We start from the raw sequence: 13,597 nt of genomic DNA, 5'->3' as shown, positions 1-13,597 counted from the left end.
AACACCTTTAAAAAAAGAAATTATACAATTAATTCATCAATGAAAACATTATTCTAAGCCAAGCATTGTGTTTCACCCCTCTAATCCCAGCACTTTGGGAGGCCAAGGCAGGAGGATCTCTTGAGCCTAGGAGTTCGAGACCAGCCTGGGAAACATAGTGAGACCCCATCTCTACAAAAAATAAAAAAAAAAAAATCCAGGTGTGGTGGTGCACACCTATAGTCTCAGCTACTCTGAAGCTGAGGTGAGAGGATTGCTTGAGTCTGGGAGGTCGAGGCTGTAGTGAGCCATGATCGCGCCACTGCACTCCAATCTGGGTGACAGAGACCTTGTCTAAAAAAAAAGAAAAAATTATTTTAGTTGTTTTGAAAGTTTTTTTTTGGCCAAACTAATAGGGATTTCTAAAATTTTATAATTTTAGAGCTTTTAAAATACTAAGTATTTATCTGACTTGGAATTCTAAATGAAGGAAATAGTATATAATGAAGATCATTTTTAAGAGAAAGACAACTAGCTAGGTGTGGTGGCTCACGCCTGTAATCCTAGCACTTTGAGAGGCCAAGGTGGACGGGTTGCTTGAGCCCAGGAATTCGAGACAAGCTTGGGCAACATGGCACAACCCTGTCTCTACAAAAAGTACAAAAAATTAGCCTGGTGTGATGGAGCATGCCTGTAATTCCAGCTACTTGGGAGGCTGAGGTGGGAGGATCATCTGAGCCCGGGAGGTCGAGCCTGCAGTGAGTTGAGGTTGTACCACTGCTTTCCAGCCTGGGTGCCAGAGTGAAGCTCTGTCTAAACAAACAAACAAACAAAAAACCAAAAACAAAAAAACCCGAGATAACCAGTCAGTCAGTTTGTAAGAAAAAGGACTAGGCTAGGTCAGTGGCTCATACTTGTAATTCCAGTACTTTGGGAGGCCAGGCAGGAGGATTGCTTGAGGTCAAGAGTTTGGGACCAGCTTGGGCAACATAGTGAGACCCTGTCTCCATACATACACAAAAACAGGAGTAAATAAAGGTAGTCTTTCTAAGGAATGAAAGCAAAGACATAATCAAACTGTTGTCACATTTTCATGTTGCGAGGGAATTCTTAGGTTGAATAAAGAATAGTACTGTATTTTGGTGATGTTTAGAGATTGAATAGGTGAAATATTTGGTGAATGCAAGCATAATTTCTGAAGCACATTTTTGTCAGAAAAGAAAAGGAAAGCATAAAGAGGGTGCTAGTATTATCTGACATCATTCATTAATAAGAGGAAAACAAAATAATAGCAATACCTTATGTTGGAAGATTTTAAATGTTTCAGAATTACTTTAAAAGACTATTCAAACTAGAAAAATTCTTGATATTAAAGTGTTACGACATTGAACTATTTGTGAATGAAATGGAAAGATGTCTGGGATTTGTTTCAAAATAATTAAGAAAAGCGGAGGCGGTAGAAATAAGGCTGTCCACGAGTTGATAATTGTGTGATGGGTACATGCAGCATTACTGCCATTTATTTATTTATTTTTGAAAAATTTCATCATAAAAAATTTAAATATGTTATTATGTAATAAAGAATACTGTTTCCAAATAAGGGATCATTACTACTAGGCTGGCTGAATATTGGACTCATGATGATACTGAATAATTCAGAATGATACCCATATGAAACAAGATAATCTTTTTTTGTTGTTGTTATTTCAAATTTTTATTCCACATTGTGTTTTAAAATTATTTTTCCATGTTGTGGAAGCCTCCTAGTCGGTTAAGCCAAATCATCACATAATAAAGGAAAGGGATACAACATTGATTTATTTCATCATTCTTCTTGAAGAAAAAAATAGTTGGCTCAGATGTCATGTGATTTGAAGAATGTCTTTTTTTTTTTAATCTGACCAATGGATGCACATCACATAGTTTGAAGAATGTCTTATTAGTAACACCTAATTGTAAAAGCTGGTAATACTGTCTTATTTTAGATACTGTATTTCTGATGATTTCGTGATTTGAACTCGACTCATAAGGTTTAGAAAAAACAAACTTCATAGAATTGTTTGTCTTCTAAGGCAGTGGTCTCTAACCTTTTTGGGACCAGGGACAGGTTTCGTGGAAGACAGTTTTTCCACAGACCCAGCAGGGTGGGGATGGTTTCGGGATGATTCAAGTGCATTACATTTATTTTGCACTTTATTTGTGTTATTATTACACTGTAGTATATAACGAAATACAACTCACCATCATGTAGAATCAGCAGGAGTCCTGTGCTTGTTTTCCTGCAACTAGATGGTCCCATCTGGGGGTGATGGGAGACAGTGACAGAATATCAGGCATTAGATTCTCATAAGGAGCATGCAACCTATCTCTTGCACGTGCAGTTCTCAGTAGGTTTTGCACTCCTATGAGAATCTAATGCTGCCACTGATCTGATGGGAGGCGGAGCTCAGGTGGTAACGGGTGTGATGGAGAGTAGCTGTAAATACAGATGAAGCATTGCTTGCTCGCCCACCACTCACCTCCAGCTGTTCAGCTCTGTTCCTAACAGGCCACTAGCTGGTAGTGATCTGTGGGCCAAGTGTTGAGGACTCTGTTCTAAGAGATATGAAAGAGAAGTATTGGGCTGGGTGTGGTGGCTCATACGTGTAATCCCAGCACTTTGGGAGTTCGAGGTGGGTGGATCGCTTGAGGCCGGGAGTCGAGACCAGCTGGCCAACATAGTGAAACCCTGTCTCTACCAAAAATACAAAAATTAGCTGGGCGTGGTGGCATGTGCCTGTAATCCCAGCTACTCCAGAGGCTGAGGCAGGAGAATTGCTTGAACCAGGAAGTGGAGGTTGCAGTGAAGTCAAGATTGCACCACTGCACTCCAGCCTGGGTGACAGAGTGAGACTGTCTCAGAAAAGAAAAAGAGAAGTATCTTCAGAACTGTTTCCTTCCCTTCCTCCCTCCCTCCAGTTCTTTCCTGGGCACTCAAAAGTCTTCTTACCTGTGTGCTACTTCCTGTAGGCAATATCATCACGTCTATGGACTCAAACCTTTCAGTCTGAAACTCTGCTGTGGTAGACCCTTAGTAAATAAATATCTTCAGGACATCTCCTTTTTGAACTTCCGAGATATTTTCATTTTTGGTTGGGGTTTCTTTCTATGTAAAGGAATCATTTATAAGCTACAGAATCTTCTGAGATCTGATATGAACCTTGTTCTCAGTGGCATCATCCTTGCATCAGCCAAGCTCAAAACCTCAGACTCATCTTTGACTCTTCCTTCTTAATCTTTTCTGTTCATTTGGTCCCATCAATTCCTCCTTTAAAATGACTATCACAGGCGTCCCTTCTTTTCTCCTGTCTTACTACCCCTCTGTCATGAAGAATTGGAAGAGCTGGTCTTAGCTCTGCCTCTAGCTGCTGGCCTACTTTCTTCATCACTGAAGTGAACAGATGATACAGGATTGTCTTAGATCCCTTTCAGAGCTAACATTCTGTTCTACTCATCCAGGTTTTCACCTTCTCACACTTACATCGCAGTAACTTCCTAATTGTTTTTCATCCCTTTAATCTTAGTCCTCTCTAATAAGATTAACCTTCATATGTAATTTTCATTGCTTTTAGGATAAAATCTTAGGTTTCCAGGTCTTCATTTAGGTTATGTCATCATTTCTTTGGTTAATGGTGTGATCATTTGGCTGGGCGCAGTGGCTCACGCCTATAATCGCCACACTTTGGGAGGCCAAGGCGGGTGGATCACCAGGTCAGGAGTTCGAGACCAGCCTGGCCAAAATGGTGAAATCTCGTCTCTACTAAAAATACAAAAATTAGCTGGGTGTGGTGGCGGGCGCCTGTAGTCCCAGCTACTCGGGAGGCTGAGGCAGAAGAATTGCTTGAACCTGGGAGGCAGAGGTTGCAGTGAGCTGAGATCATGCCACTGCACTCCAGCCTGGGCAACAGAGCAAGACTCTGTCTCAAAAAAAAATAGTGTGGTCATTCATACAATGAGGCAAAGTGGAAACTTCATCCCTCTTCAGAGTCATCTTCTCCTTCACACAGAATCAAGTGGTTACTAAATTCTGTCAGTTCTGACTCAAATGTCTTTTGAACCTATTATTTCTTCTCCTCTGCTGCTGATCTAGTCCTTCATCTTCTCTTATCTGGACATTTGATGCACCCTACCAAATGTTTGCTCTGCCACCTGTTTTTATCTGTAGTTACCACTGTTATTTTTCTGAGCAAAGATCTGTTAATGTACCTTCTCTGTTCCAAAAACCTTTGACTCTACACTGTTAACATATCAAGTACAAGCTTCTTTGTAGATCACTTGGTCTCTTTCTTTACTTTTCTAACCTCATCTCTTGCCCTAGTCATAACGCACCTAGCTTTCTATTTATACTGGATACCAGCTGTTTCTTGAATATGCTTCTGTTGTTTTTCTTATGCCATACTTCTACCTGGAATTCTCTAACCTCTATCCCTCCTCTACCTGGGGAACTCCTCCCTCAGGCATGGGTTATGGAGTTACCTTCCTTAAAGCTCTGAATGAATTATTGGTTGCATTCTCTCTGCACTTACTGTGCATATCTTTTGTGGGTGTGGAGCACATCAGGGTTACTTTTATTATTTTCTGGTCACCCAGAATCTCTTTCCATGTGGATTGTGAACTTCCTGATACCTGTCTCTAATTTGTTCATCCCAAGAGTTTGGCAGTATTGGGATACATAATATAAACTCAGTAGTTGTTAGTTGATATAAAATAATAAGGCTTTTCTGTTTTTATCAGAAACAAAGAAAAATGATTTTTATTCTGTTATTTTGAATACTTTAAAATTTTCCTTCAGTCTTGCCTGATTCTGGTTTTTCTTATCTTTCTTTAAAAGATGCTTCTTCTAAATTTTTTGTCTACTGTAGGTCTTTGGGATCAGCATGGCCCGGGGCTGGTCTGGACATCCAGCAGTGTTATTGATAGGAGTCAAAGAGCCTTGGGCCAGTCCAATTGTGACTACAACAAATGGAACTTTGGTTAAACTCTGCATTTTTGCATGTAGGCTACTGAATTGTGCTTTACCTTGCTACAGTTGAGTGGGGACTGGTCACCAAGTTTGGATGTTATTGAAAGGTGTAAAACTATCTTTTTCATTAAAACAGGTCCTAATATTTCATTTAAGAGATATTCCTGTTGGGCTTGCTTCCCTAGACTTGAGAAATTCTTCCCTGTATTACATTTGAATTCCACCACTGAGCTTGATTTTCTGTATGGGAGTAAGCTTTCATTTTAAGGTAATGATTTCTATTTTTTGCACAGATGTGTGCTTTTTATATTTTCTACTCTCTATAGAATTGTTTGCATCAAGAATTTTCCAGAGCCAGGAGGGCGCAGTGGTGCAGGCCTGTAATCCTAGAACTTTGGGAGGCTGAGGTGGGCGGATCACTTGAGTTCAGGAGTTCGAGACCAGCCTGGCCAATATGGCAAAACCCCGTCTTTACAAAAAGTACAAAAATTACCTGGGCATGTGGTGTGTGCCTGCAGTCCCAGCTACTTGGGAGGGTGAAGTGGGAGGATCACCTGAGCCCATGAAGTCGACACTGCAGTGAGCCCAGATCATGCTACTGTACTTCAGCCTGGGGGACACAGTTGTCTCAAAAAAAAAAAAAAAAAAAAAAAAAAAAAAAAAAAAAAAAAAAAAGGAACGTGGTGTCTTAGATGGAAGACCTAATAGAATCGGTCTCTGTCAAATTTATTTGTTCTATTTTGTTACATAATGTTCACATCAAACAATTGTTTTTCATTGTGACTGCTGAGAGTGAAGTTTTCATGGTGTTGCTACACGTTATAGACATACAGAAGAAACATCTTGATATTTAAAAATTCTATATAGCATTTATCCATGTTTATAATACAAATACATGTATTTTTAATTCTTCTGGATGCATTTAGTAAATTCCTCTGATTAATTTCGATATGCAGTTGCTCTAATCATACTATCTAATATACACGAAAATGTAGAAAACAGTTTCTCTGCAAGGCTTTGGAATTGCTTTGTCTATGTTATTTAGAAATAAAAGTAATTTGGAAATGAAATAGTTTTAAGGAGGAACTAAGCTGCCTCTAAAAGCCGGATTATCATAGTAGTGTAGGCTAGGCAGGTTCACCTGCTTTTCAGCCTTGTCATGTAAAAGAAAAAATTGTTCTTTTATGATATTTAATATTACATGTGCCTGAAACATCTAAGCTGTGAGGTATGAATTCCTCTACTTGGAGGAACTCCTGGAGAGGGGCATCCAGTGGAACTCCTGGAGAGGGAATGAGAGCAATAAAGCTTCCCTGTCTCATGTGCCTAATCATTGAAATATTTCTGGATGTTGTGTTAAAGGATGCATGTTTCGTCTTCAGACTAAGCTGTTGGCATATGCCCAAAGATTGGCATTCACGTAGTACAGTGCCAAGGAGTCCCATATGCCCTCTGGGACCTTGCAACTTCTTCATATGGTGAACCTTAGAGATGCTGCATCATCACTTACCATCTGACAGTTAGTTTACAAAGAGAAATAGTAATGATGTATGTACTTCCTTTCATTCTCAATTTAAATGTTGCAAATAAATCTTAAAATTGCAAATTTTTTAGTATTTTATTTTAACAGATGGAAGTTATATTTAAACTTATTAAGTGAAATAATTACTGGGTTTGTTCCTTGTTCCTGTCCACATAATTTAGAGTAAAAGGCCTATGCTCAGTCTCTTCTGTTCAAGCTTTCAAATTCCTTTGACAGCCTGGATGTGAAATTCAAAAGCCATTAATTTGATGTGTTAATTTTGCACTTTTTGACTTACTGCAAAGATCTTATAGTTTCCATAGCAACTATAACCTATCCAGATTGTGTAATATTCTTTACAGTATTAAAAATAAAACTATGCAATTACATGAGCTTCTGGACTACTTTGTCTAGGGGAACTGAGGATTGAAATGTTTCTGTTGAAAAAATTATAGTTTCATGTGAAAAATTTTTCAGAAAGCTTTTATAATTTTGTTTCAAGAATACATCAAACTTACATATTTAGCAATAGATACCTGATAGATAATTATTAAATGAATAAAATTTACATTGTAAGCATTGTGTTGAGCTTCTCAGGCACATGTGCTCTCACTCATGTACCCACAAATACATTTAAGGCACAGGAGGGACACTTGGCTTTGATTACATTCAATCACCTGCAGTTTGTGCTTCTTAGTGGCTTCTGAGTGGTCTGAAAAAGTCTAGTTTTATGTCTGGGCAAAAAACAGGATGGAGAAAAAGGAAAAAATGATCATTTAAACTTTCCTTATTTTTGACTTTGCTCTTTAAAACATGCCTGAGCTATCACTTTGAAAATACTAAAGATTGTTTTAGTAGGTATTCTCAGAGTATCAATTTATTTTGGCTTTTTAAAGGCAATATAATATTAGCACTAAAGTTAGTTGACATAACTTCCTATATCTTAACGTAACTGTTGTTAATTTTTTGTATTGCCTTCAACATATTTGTAGATGTATATTTTTATATAGTATAATTTGTGTATTTTCTCAGTAGTATATGGTAAATATTTCCACGTTTCTAATGACCTTCTAGCCATCATTTAAAAAATTGCATCATAGTCCATCTTGTTGCCATACCTAGTATGTTTTGTTTGTCAAAATACTGTTTAATTATTTCCTGAATGCTATCTGTTGGAAGAAAAATGGATATAATTTTCAAACTTATTGTGAGGGAAAGTAACCATAACTCAATTATTTGCTTATAGATGATTGTGAAAATCTTCAAAAGGGATGTAAAATGGTGTTTTAAAATGTGGATTTTGAATAACATCCTAAACTGCTCTATCTGCAGGTAAACACAGAATAGGGAAAATGAGGAATAGCTAAGACAGATGTGGCACTGCTTTGGCGCTATATTTGACAAAAACATCATGACATAGCGATACTTTGCTGAGGCTCTAATACGATCAAAAGACAAAACTTGGAAGGCATGGATTTAACTTCTCTTATAAGAACAACTCACAATATGAACTACAGTTATGACATTCAGCTGAGACCTTTGTGTGGCTGGTTCTGGTATCAGCACCCTTGAGAATGCTTACTGTACTTACTGTATTGTACTAGCTGCTTATCTCATACTATTAATATTTTAACAGAATGTTTCACTAGTTTTTGAACTGCTGTATTCTCTTGGTTAAGCAACTTAGTAACTATTGGGATTTCCCAGGATTCCTAATACTATGTCCATTGTTTGAAAAATCCACTTTAACTACTGGGTTTCTCCTAGTGTTCCTGAGAATGACATGTTGGTGGCTAGAGCTTTGAAATCTTTGAAAGGCTTTTGATTGAGGTCCTCGGGCTTTTGAATGTCCCCATCCTGGGTGAGATACAGTGTGTTTCAGTGGGTTATCATTCCTATAAAGCTTCTTATACTATGAAATTACTTTAAATGAATCTGGGAGTTAATGTCTGTCAGTTTTTTATAGCGAATGTCTATAACAGAAGGCTTTTGTAGACTCCAGATAATTAAGACAGGAGTGGAATTATCTTGCAATATGTTTGAGTTTATATTTATGCTTGTTTACTCTTTGAAACTGGTGCTGTGTTTAGTATCCTGTTCTGTTTCAATTTTGAATTTTGTGTTTTGGCTCTGTCTGATGTTTTCATTGTGACATGAATTTCTTTTGGTATTTCATATTTCTGTAGTTGAAATATTATCAAAAATAATAAGCAATGCATGGTATAATGAGAGTGTTTACGTATCACTGAGAAATTAAGTGCATTTCCATTGTTTTTGTAGTTATAATTTTGAATCTGAAAGTGATATATGGAAAAATAATGTTTTTTTGTTTATGTGCAGAAAAGATGAAAAGGAATATGCATTGAAGCAAATCGAAGGCACAGGAATATCCATGTCGGCTTGTAGAGAGATTGCAGTAAGTGGATACAAATACAGTTATTTATTTTATTATTGATATTGGGTGATGATTTATTTTAATATAAAAGTTTCATTAATATATATAATGAATGTTTATTTTACATATGTTAGTTTAAGAATATTTTATGTAGAATGAGAAAATCTGCATAAACTTTTTATTTTATTTTTAAATTTTGAGACAAGATCTCATTTTGTTGCCCAGGCTGGAGTGCCCAGGCTGGATCACAGCTCACTGCAGCCTGGACCTCCTAGGCTCAAGCGATCTTCCTGCCTTAGCCTCTCGAGTAGCTGGGACTACAGGCGTGTACCACCACACCTGGCTAATTTTTAAATTTTTTTGTAGAGAAGAGGTCTCCTTATGTTGCCTAGGTTGGTCTCAAACTTCTGGGCTCAAATGATCCTCTCTCCTTGGCCTCCCAAAGTGCTGGAATTAAAGGTGTGAGCCACCACGTGTAGCCCATAAACTTTTTAGTTACTTGAAAGTCATCTTTGAATATCCTCTTAATGATATTTAAGATTTGTGATCTCAGAAATACTGAACAAAATAATTTATTAAAATTGTGATGGAATTTTATTTTAATTAGTAATTTAATGTCTATTTTTCTGTAGCTTTAGGACTGATAAGGTCTTTATAGAGAAAGGGGTCATACTATTAAATCTTATTCATTTTAAATACTATTTCTGAAATATATAATATAGTAAGATTTTATTAGTCACCAGAAAATAAGACCATTATAATAATAGGATAATCCCTTAAAGAAAATAGTTCCCTGTTTTGGTCTTTATGTATCATACTAGTACATTTAAGAAATGATTGTTCACAAGAATACTAAACATTTAATGAGTGTGTACTAGATACCAGGCTTACTAAGTGCTTTCAAGTATTAATTCACTTAATTTTCACAACAATCTGTGAAATAAAATTGTAATATCCCCATTTTACAGATCGGAAAACAGAGGCAAAACTAATTATAGCTCAGAAGGCTTACTATTATATTACCTTATTTTAGTTCTTCAGTAAAGATTGCTGATTAGGGCTTTACTATAATATCACATCTATTAGAGATGTTTGTGTCTAAATTGTTAGATATTTATTTAAATAATTGTTACTTAATAATTGTTAAATAATTATATTGTCCATATCCATTAGGGATTTCTGTCTCTAATTTAATAACTATTACATATATTGCCCACAGTTCCATGTTTCTGCTTCACCTGCATGGAAACACTCCTTCATCACTTTTAGTCATAAAAAGTGTGGTGCAAAGAACATATGGGGTGGGAAATTTCTAGACCTGGATGTCTGTCTGCCTTAGTAGCTAAATAGTGATGAGTTCCAGTTTCATCTGTTAAATAAGGGAACTATTAGGTCTCTTCTAATCATACCTTCTTTAATTCTAGAATGGAAGCCTCTCCCTGGACTGTGCGTACTTTGAGGGGCAGACCTTGTCTTTTTATCTCTAGTTCCTACCATAGTGTCTGACACAGCAAGTGTGCCATAAATGTTTCTTGAATAAATAAACAAATGAACAGAATAAAAACTTCTACCAGTGGTCCATGATTCTAAGTCTGTGTTACTTTTATTTTTAAATTTTTTTTTAGAGACAAGGTCTTGCTCTGCCACCCAGGCTGGAGTGCAGTGGCTTAATCATAGCTCACTGTAACCTTGAACCCCTGGCCTCAAGCAATCCTGCCTTGGCCTCCCAAAGTGCTGGGATTGCAGGCATGAGCCACCATGCTTGGACCTATGTTTGCTTTAGTATGCAAATTATTTGAAAAAATTCTAATTTGGTGATTTTCCATTGATTATAAAGTGGTATTTGTGGCTGGGCACGGTGGCTCACACTTATAATCCCAGCACTTTGGGAGGCTGAGGGGGGTGGATCACCTGAGGTCAGGAGTTTGAGACCAGCCTGACCAATATGGCAAAATCCCATCTCTACTGAAAATACAAAAATTAGCCGGGTGTGGTGGCATGCGCCTGTAGTCCCAGTTACTCGGGAGGCTGAGACAGGAGAATTGCTTGAACCTAGGAGGTTCAGTGAGCTGAGATTGTGCCACTGCACTCTAGCCTGGGTGAAAGAGTGAGACTCTGTCTCAAAAAAAAAAAAAAAAAATTGGGGGAGGTATTTGTAATGTTTTACCAGATAAGCATTTGGTAAGTGATTTGTCACATTTTAAAATCATTACATGTTATTATATCAACCAATATAAATATTATTGGTGGGCTATTTTTCTATGTTAGAGTACCATAATTTAGCACAGCATTTTCACCCCTGCCTTCCATGAATTAATTGGGTAAATAGCTGAAATGTTAGGTATTGATTAATAGGAAATGATAACCCAATTATAAATGTCCTTTTTGAAACAGAGACTTCTAGGTGCCAAGGAATCCATGGGCATGTGTGTCTTTATATAAATTTGGAATGTGATGGAGAAACTTAACTCTTGAAATCTGTTATAGCCTTCATTCTTTTTTTTTTTGTAGGAGACAGAATCTCGCTCTGTCACCCAGGCTGGGTTGCAGTAGTGCAATCTTGGCTCAGTGCAATTTCTGCCTTCTGGGTTCAAATGATTCTCCTGCCTCAGCCTCCCAAATAACTGGGATTACAGGTGTGCACCACCATGCCCAGCTCATGTTTTGTATTTTAGTAGAGACAGGGTTTCACCAAGTTGGCCAGGCTGGTCTTGAACACCTGACCTCAAGTGATCCACCCACCACAACCTCCCAAAGTGCTGTAGTTACAGGCATGAGTCACCACTCTCAGCCATAGCCTTCATATTCTTATTGAGAGTTTGCCTAATAGAACTTTAGAAAGTGTGCAGTTTCTAGATTGAATAGCATTTTATCAGTACCCTAAATACTTAACCCCAACATGATAGGGATTTTCACACAAGTTTACCATGGATGGTATTGCACAGTGACTGTGCACATATGTCTTATACATTAAGCCCACTAACACAATTTTATAATTATGGTTTTATTGGAACCAGATCCTAATATTTCAATGTAAGTTCTTTCTATTTTCCGTTAAGTGTCGGCCGGTCTGAGAAATAAAGAGAAAGAGTACAAAGAGAGGAATTTTACAGCTGGGCCTCCAGGGGTCACATCACATATCAGTAGGTCTGTGATGTCCCCTGAGCCACAAAACCAGCAAGTTTTTATTAGGGATTTTAAAAGGGGAGGGTGTGTACGAACAGGGAGTGGGTCACAAAGATCACATGCTTCAAAGGGCAATAAAGATCACAAGGCAAGGGCAAAATTGGAATTACTGATGATGGTCTATGTCCCACTGTGCGTGTATTGTCTTGACAAACATCTCAGCAGAAAACAGGATTCGAGAGCAGAGATCCGGTCTAACCAAAATTTACTGGGCTGTAATTTCCCAATCCTAGTAAGCCTGAGGGTACTGCAGGAGACCAGGGTGTATTTCATTCCTTATGTATTTCATTCCTCTCAACCACATAAGACAGACACTCCCAGAGTGGCCGTTTATAGACCTCCCCCAAGGAATGCATTCTTTCTCCAGGGTATTCCTTGCTGGGAAAAGAATTCAGCGATATCTGTCCTACTTGCATGTCCGTTTATAGGCTCTCTGCAAGAAGAGAAATATGGCTCTATTCTGCCCGACCCTGCAGGCAGTCAGACCTTATGGTTATCTTCCCTTGTTCCCTGAAAATCGCTGTTATTCTGTTCTTTTTCACGGTGCACTGATTTCATATTGTTCAAACACACGTTTTACAATATCTATTTGTACAATAGTGGTCCTGAGGTGATGTACATTCTCGGCTTATGAAGATAACAGGATTAAGAGATTAAAGTACAGACAGGCGTAAGAAATTATAAGAGTATTATTTGGGAACTGATAAATGTCCATGAAATCTTCACAATTTATCTTCAGAGATTGCAGTAAAGACAGGCATAATAAACTATAAAAGTATTAATTTTGGGAACTGATACATGTCCATGAAATCTTCACAATTTATGTTCTTCTGCTGCGGCTCCAGCAGGTCCCTCCTTTTGGGGTCCCTGACTTCCCGCAACATTGTTTTATGTATTTGTCCTTTACATCATATTGAAGAAAAGAGTTACAGACAAAAATATATTTATGCTTTCTTTTCTCTTTACCTATGTCATTATTTTTACTGGTGTTCTTAATTTTTTGTGTGGATTTGAGCTACTGTATAGAGTCCTTTCATTTTAGCTGAAAGCCTCCTGTTAGTATTTTTTGTTTATCAGGTATACTAGCAATGAATTCTTTCAGTTTTTGTATCTGGGAATGTTGTAATTCTTTTTCTGTCTTACCCAGCTCTTCTTGAGTTTTGCAATATTAGTGTTGTTGGATGTAGAATTCTTGGTTGATAGTCTTTTTCTTTCACACTTTGACTGTGTCATCTCTGCATTCTGGCCTCCTTGGTTTCTGATGAGAAATCAATTGCTAATCTTGAGAATCCCTTGTATATGAAGAGGGTTTTTTTTTTTTTTTTCCCTCTTGTTGATTTCAAGATTCTGTTTTTGTCTTTGGCTTTGACACTTTGACTATGATGTGTCTTGGTGCGGCTCTCTGAGTTATCTTACTTGGAGTTTGTTGAGCTCCTTGGATGTGTAGATTAATGTTTTTCATCAAATTTGAGAAGTTTTCAGCCATCATTTCTTTTTCTTAAAAATTTATTTT

The 13,597-nt window shown here is 37.5% G+C and overlaps 1 protein-coding gene across 5 annotated transcripts in view; it reads left to right on the top strand.

Annotated features, from left to right (window-relative positions):
* Window positions 1-13,597, top strand: part of CDK19 (cyclin dependent kinase 19) — a 202,594-nt gene that overhangs the window by 60,859 nt on the left and 128,138 nt on the right. For all 5 annotated transcript variants that reach the window (XM_030809561.1, XM_030809558.1, XM_030809563.1 and 2 more), the window contains one exon: window positions 8,844-8,919. In XM_030809561.1, the coding sequence (XP_030665421.1) occupies window positions 8,844-8,919 (76 nt within the window). The remainder of the gene's footprint in view (window positions 1-8,843; window positions 8,920-13,597) is intronic.

Source organism: Nomascus leucogenys, chromosome 3 (assembly GCF_006542625.1).
Source record: "Nomascus leucogenys isolate Asia chromosome 3, Asia_NLE_v1, whole genome shotgun sequence".
Classification (NCBI taxonomy): Eukaryota; Metazoa; Chordata; class Mammalia; order Primates; family Hylobatidae; genus Nomascus; species Nomascus leucogenys.
The sequence above is the reverse complement of the archived record's forward strand: the minus strand, read 5'-3'. Positions and strand labels throughout refer to the sequence as shown.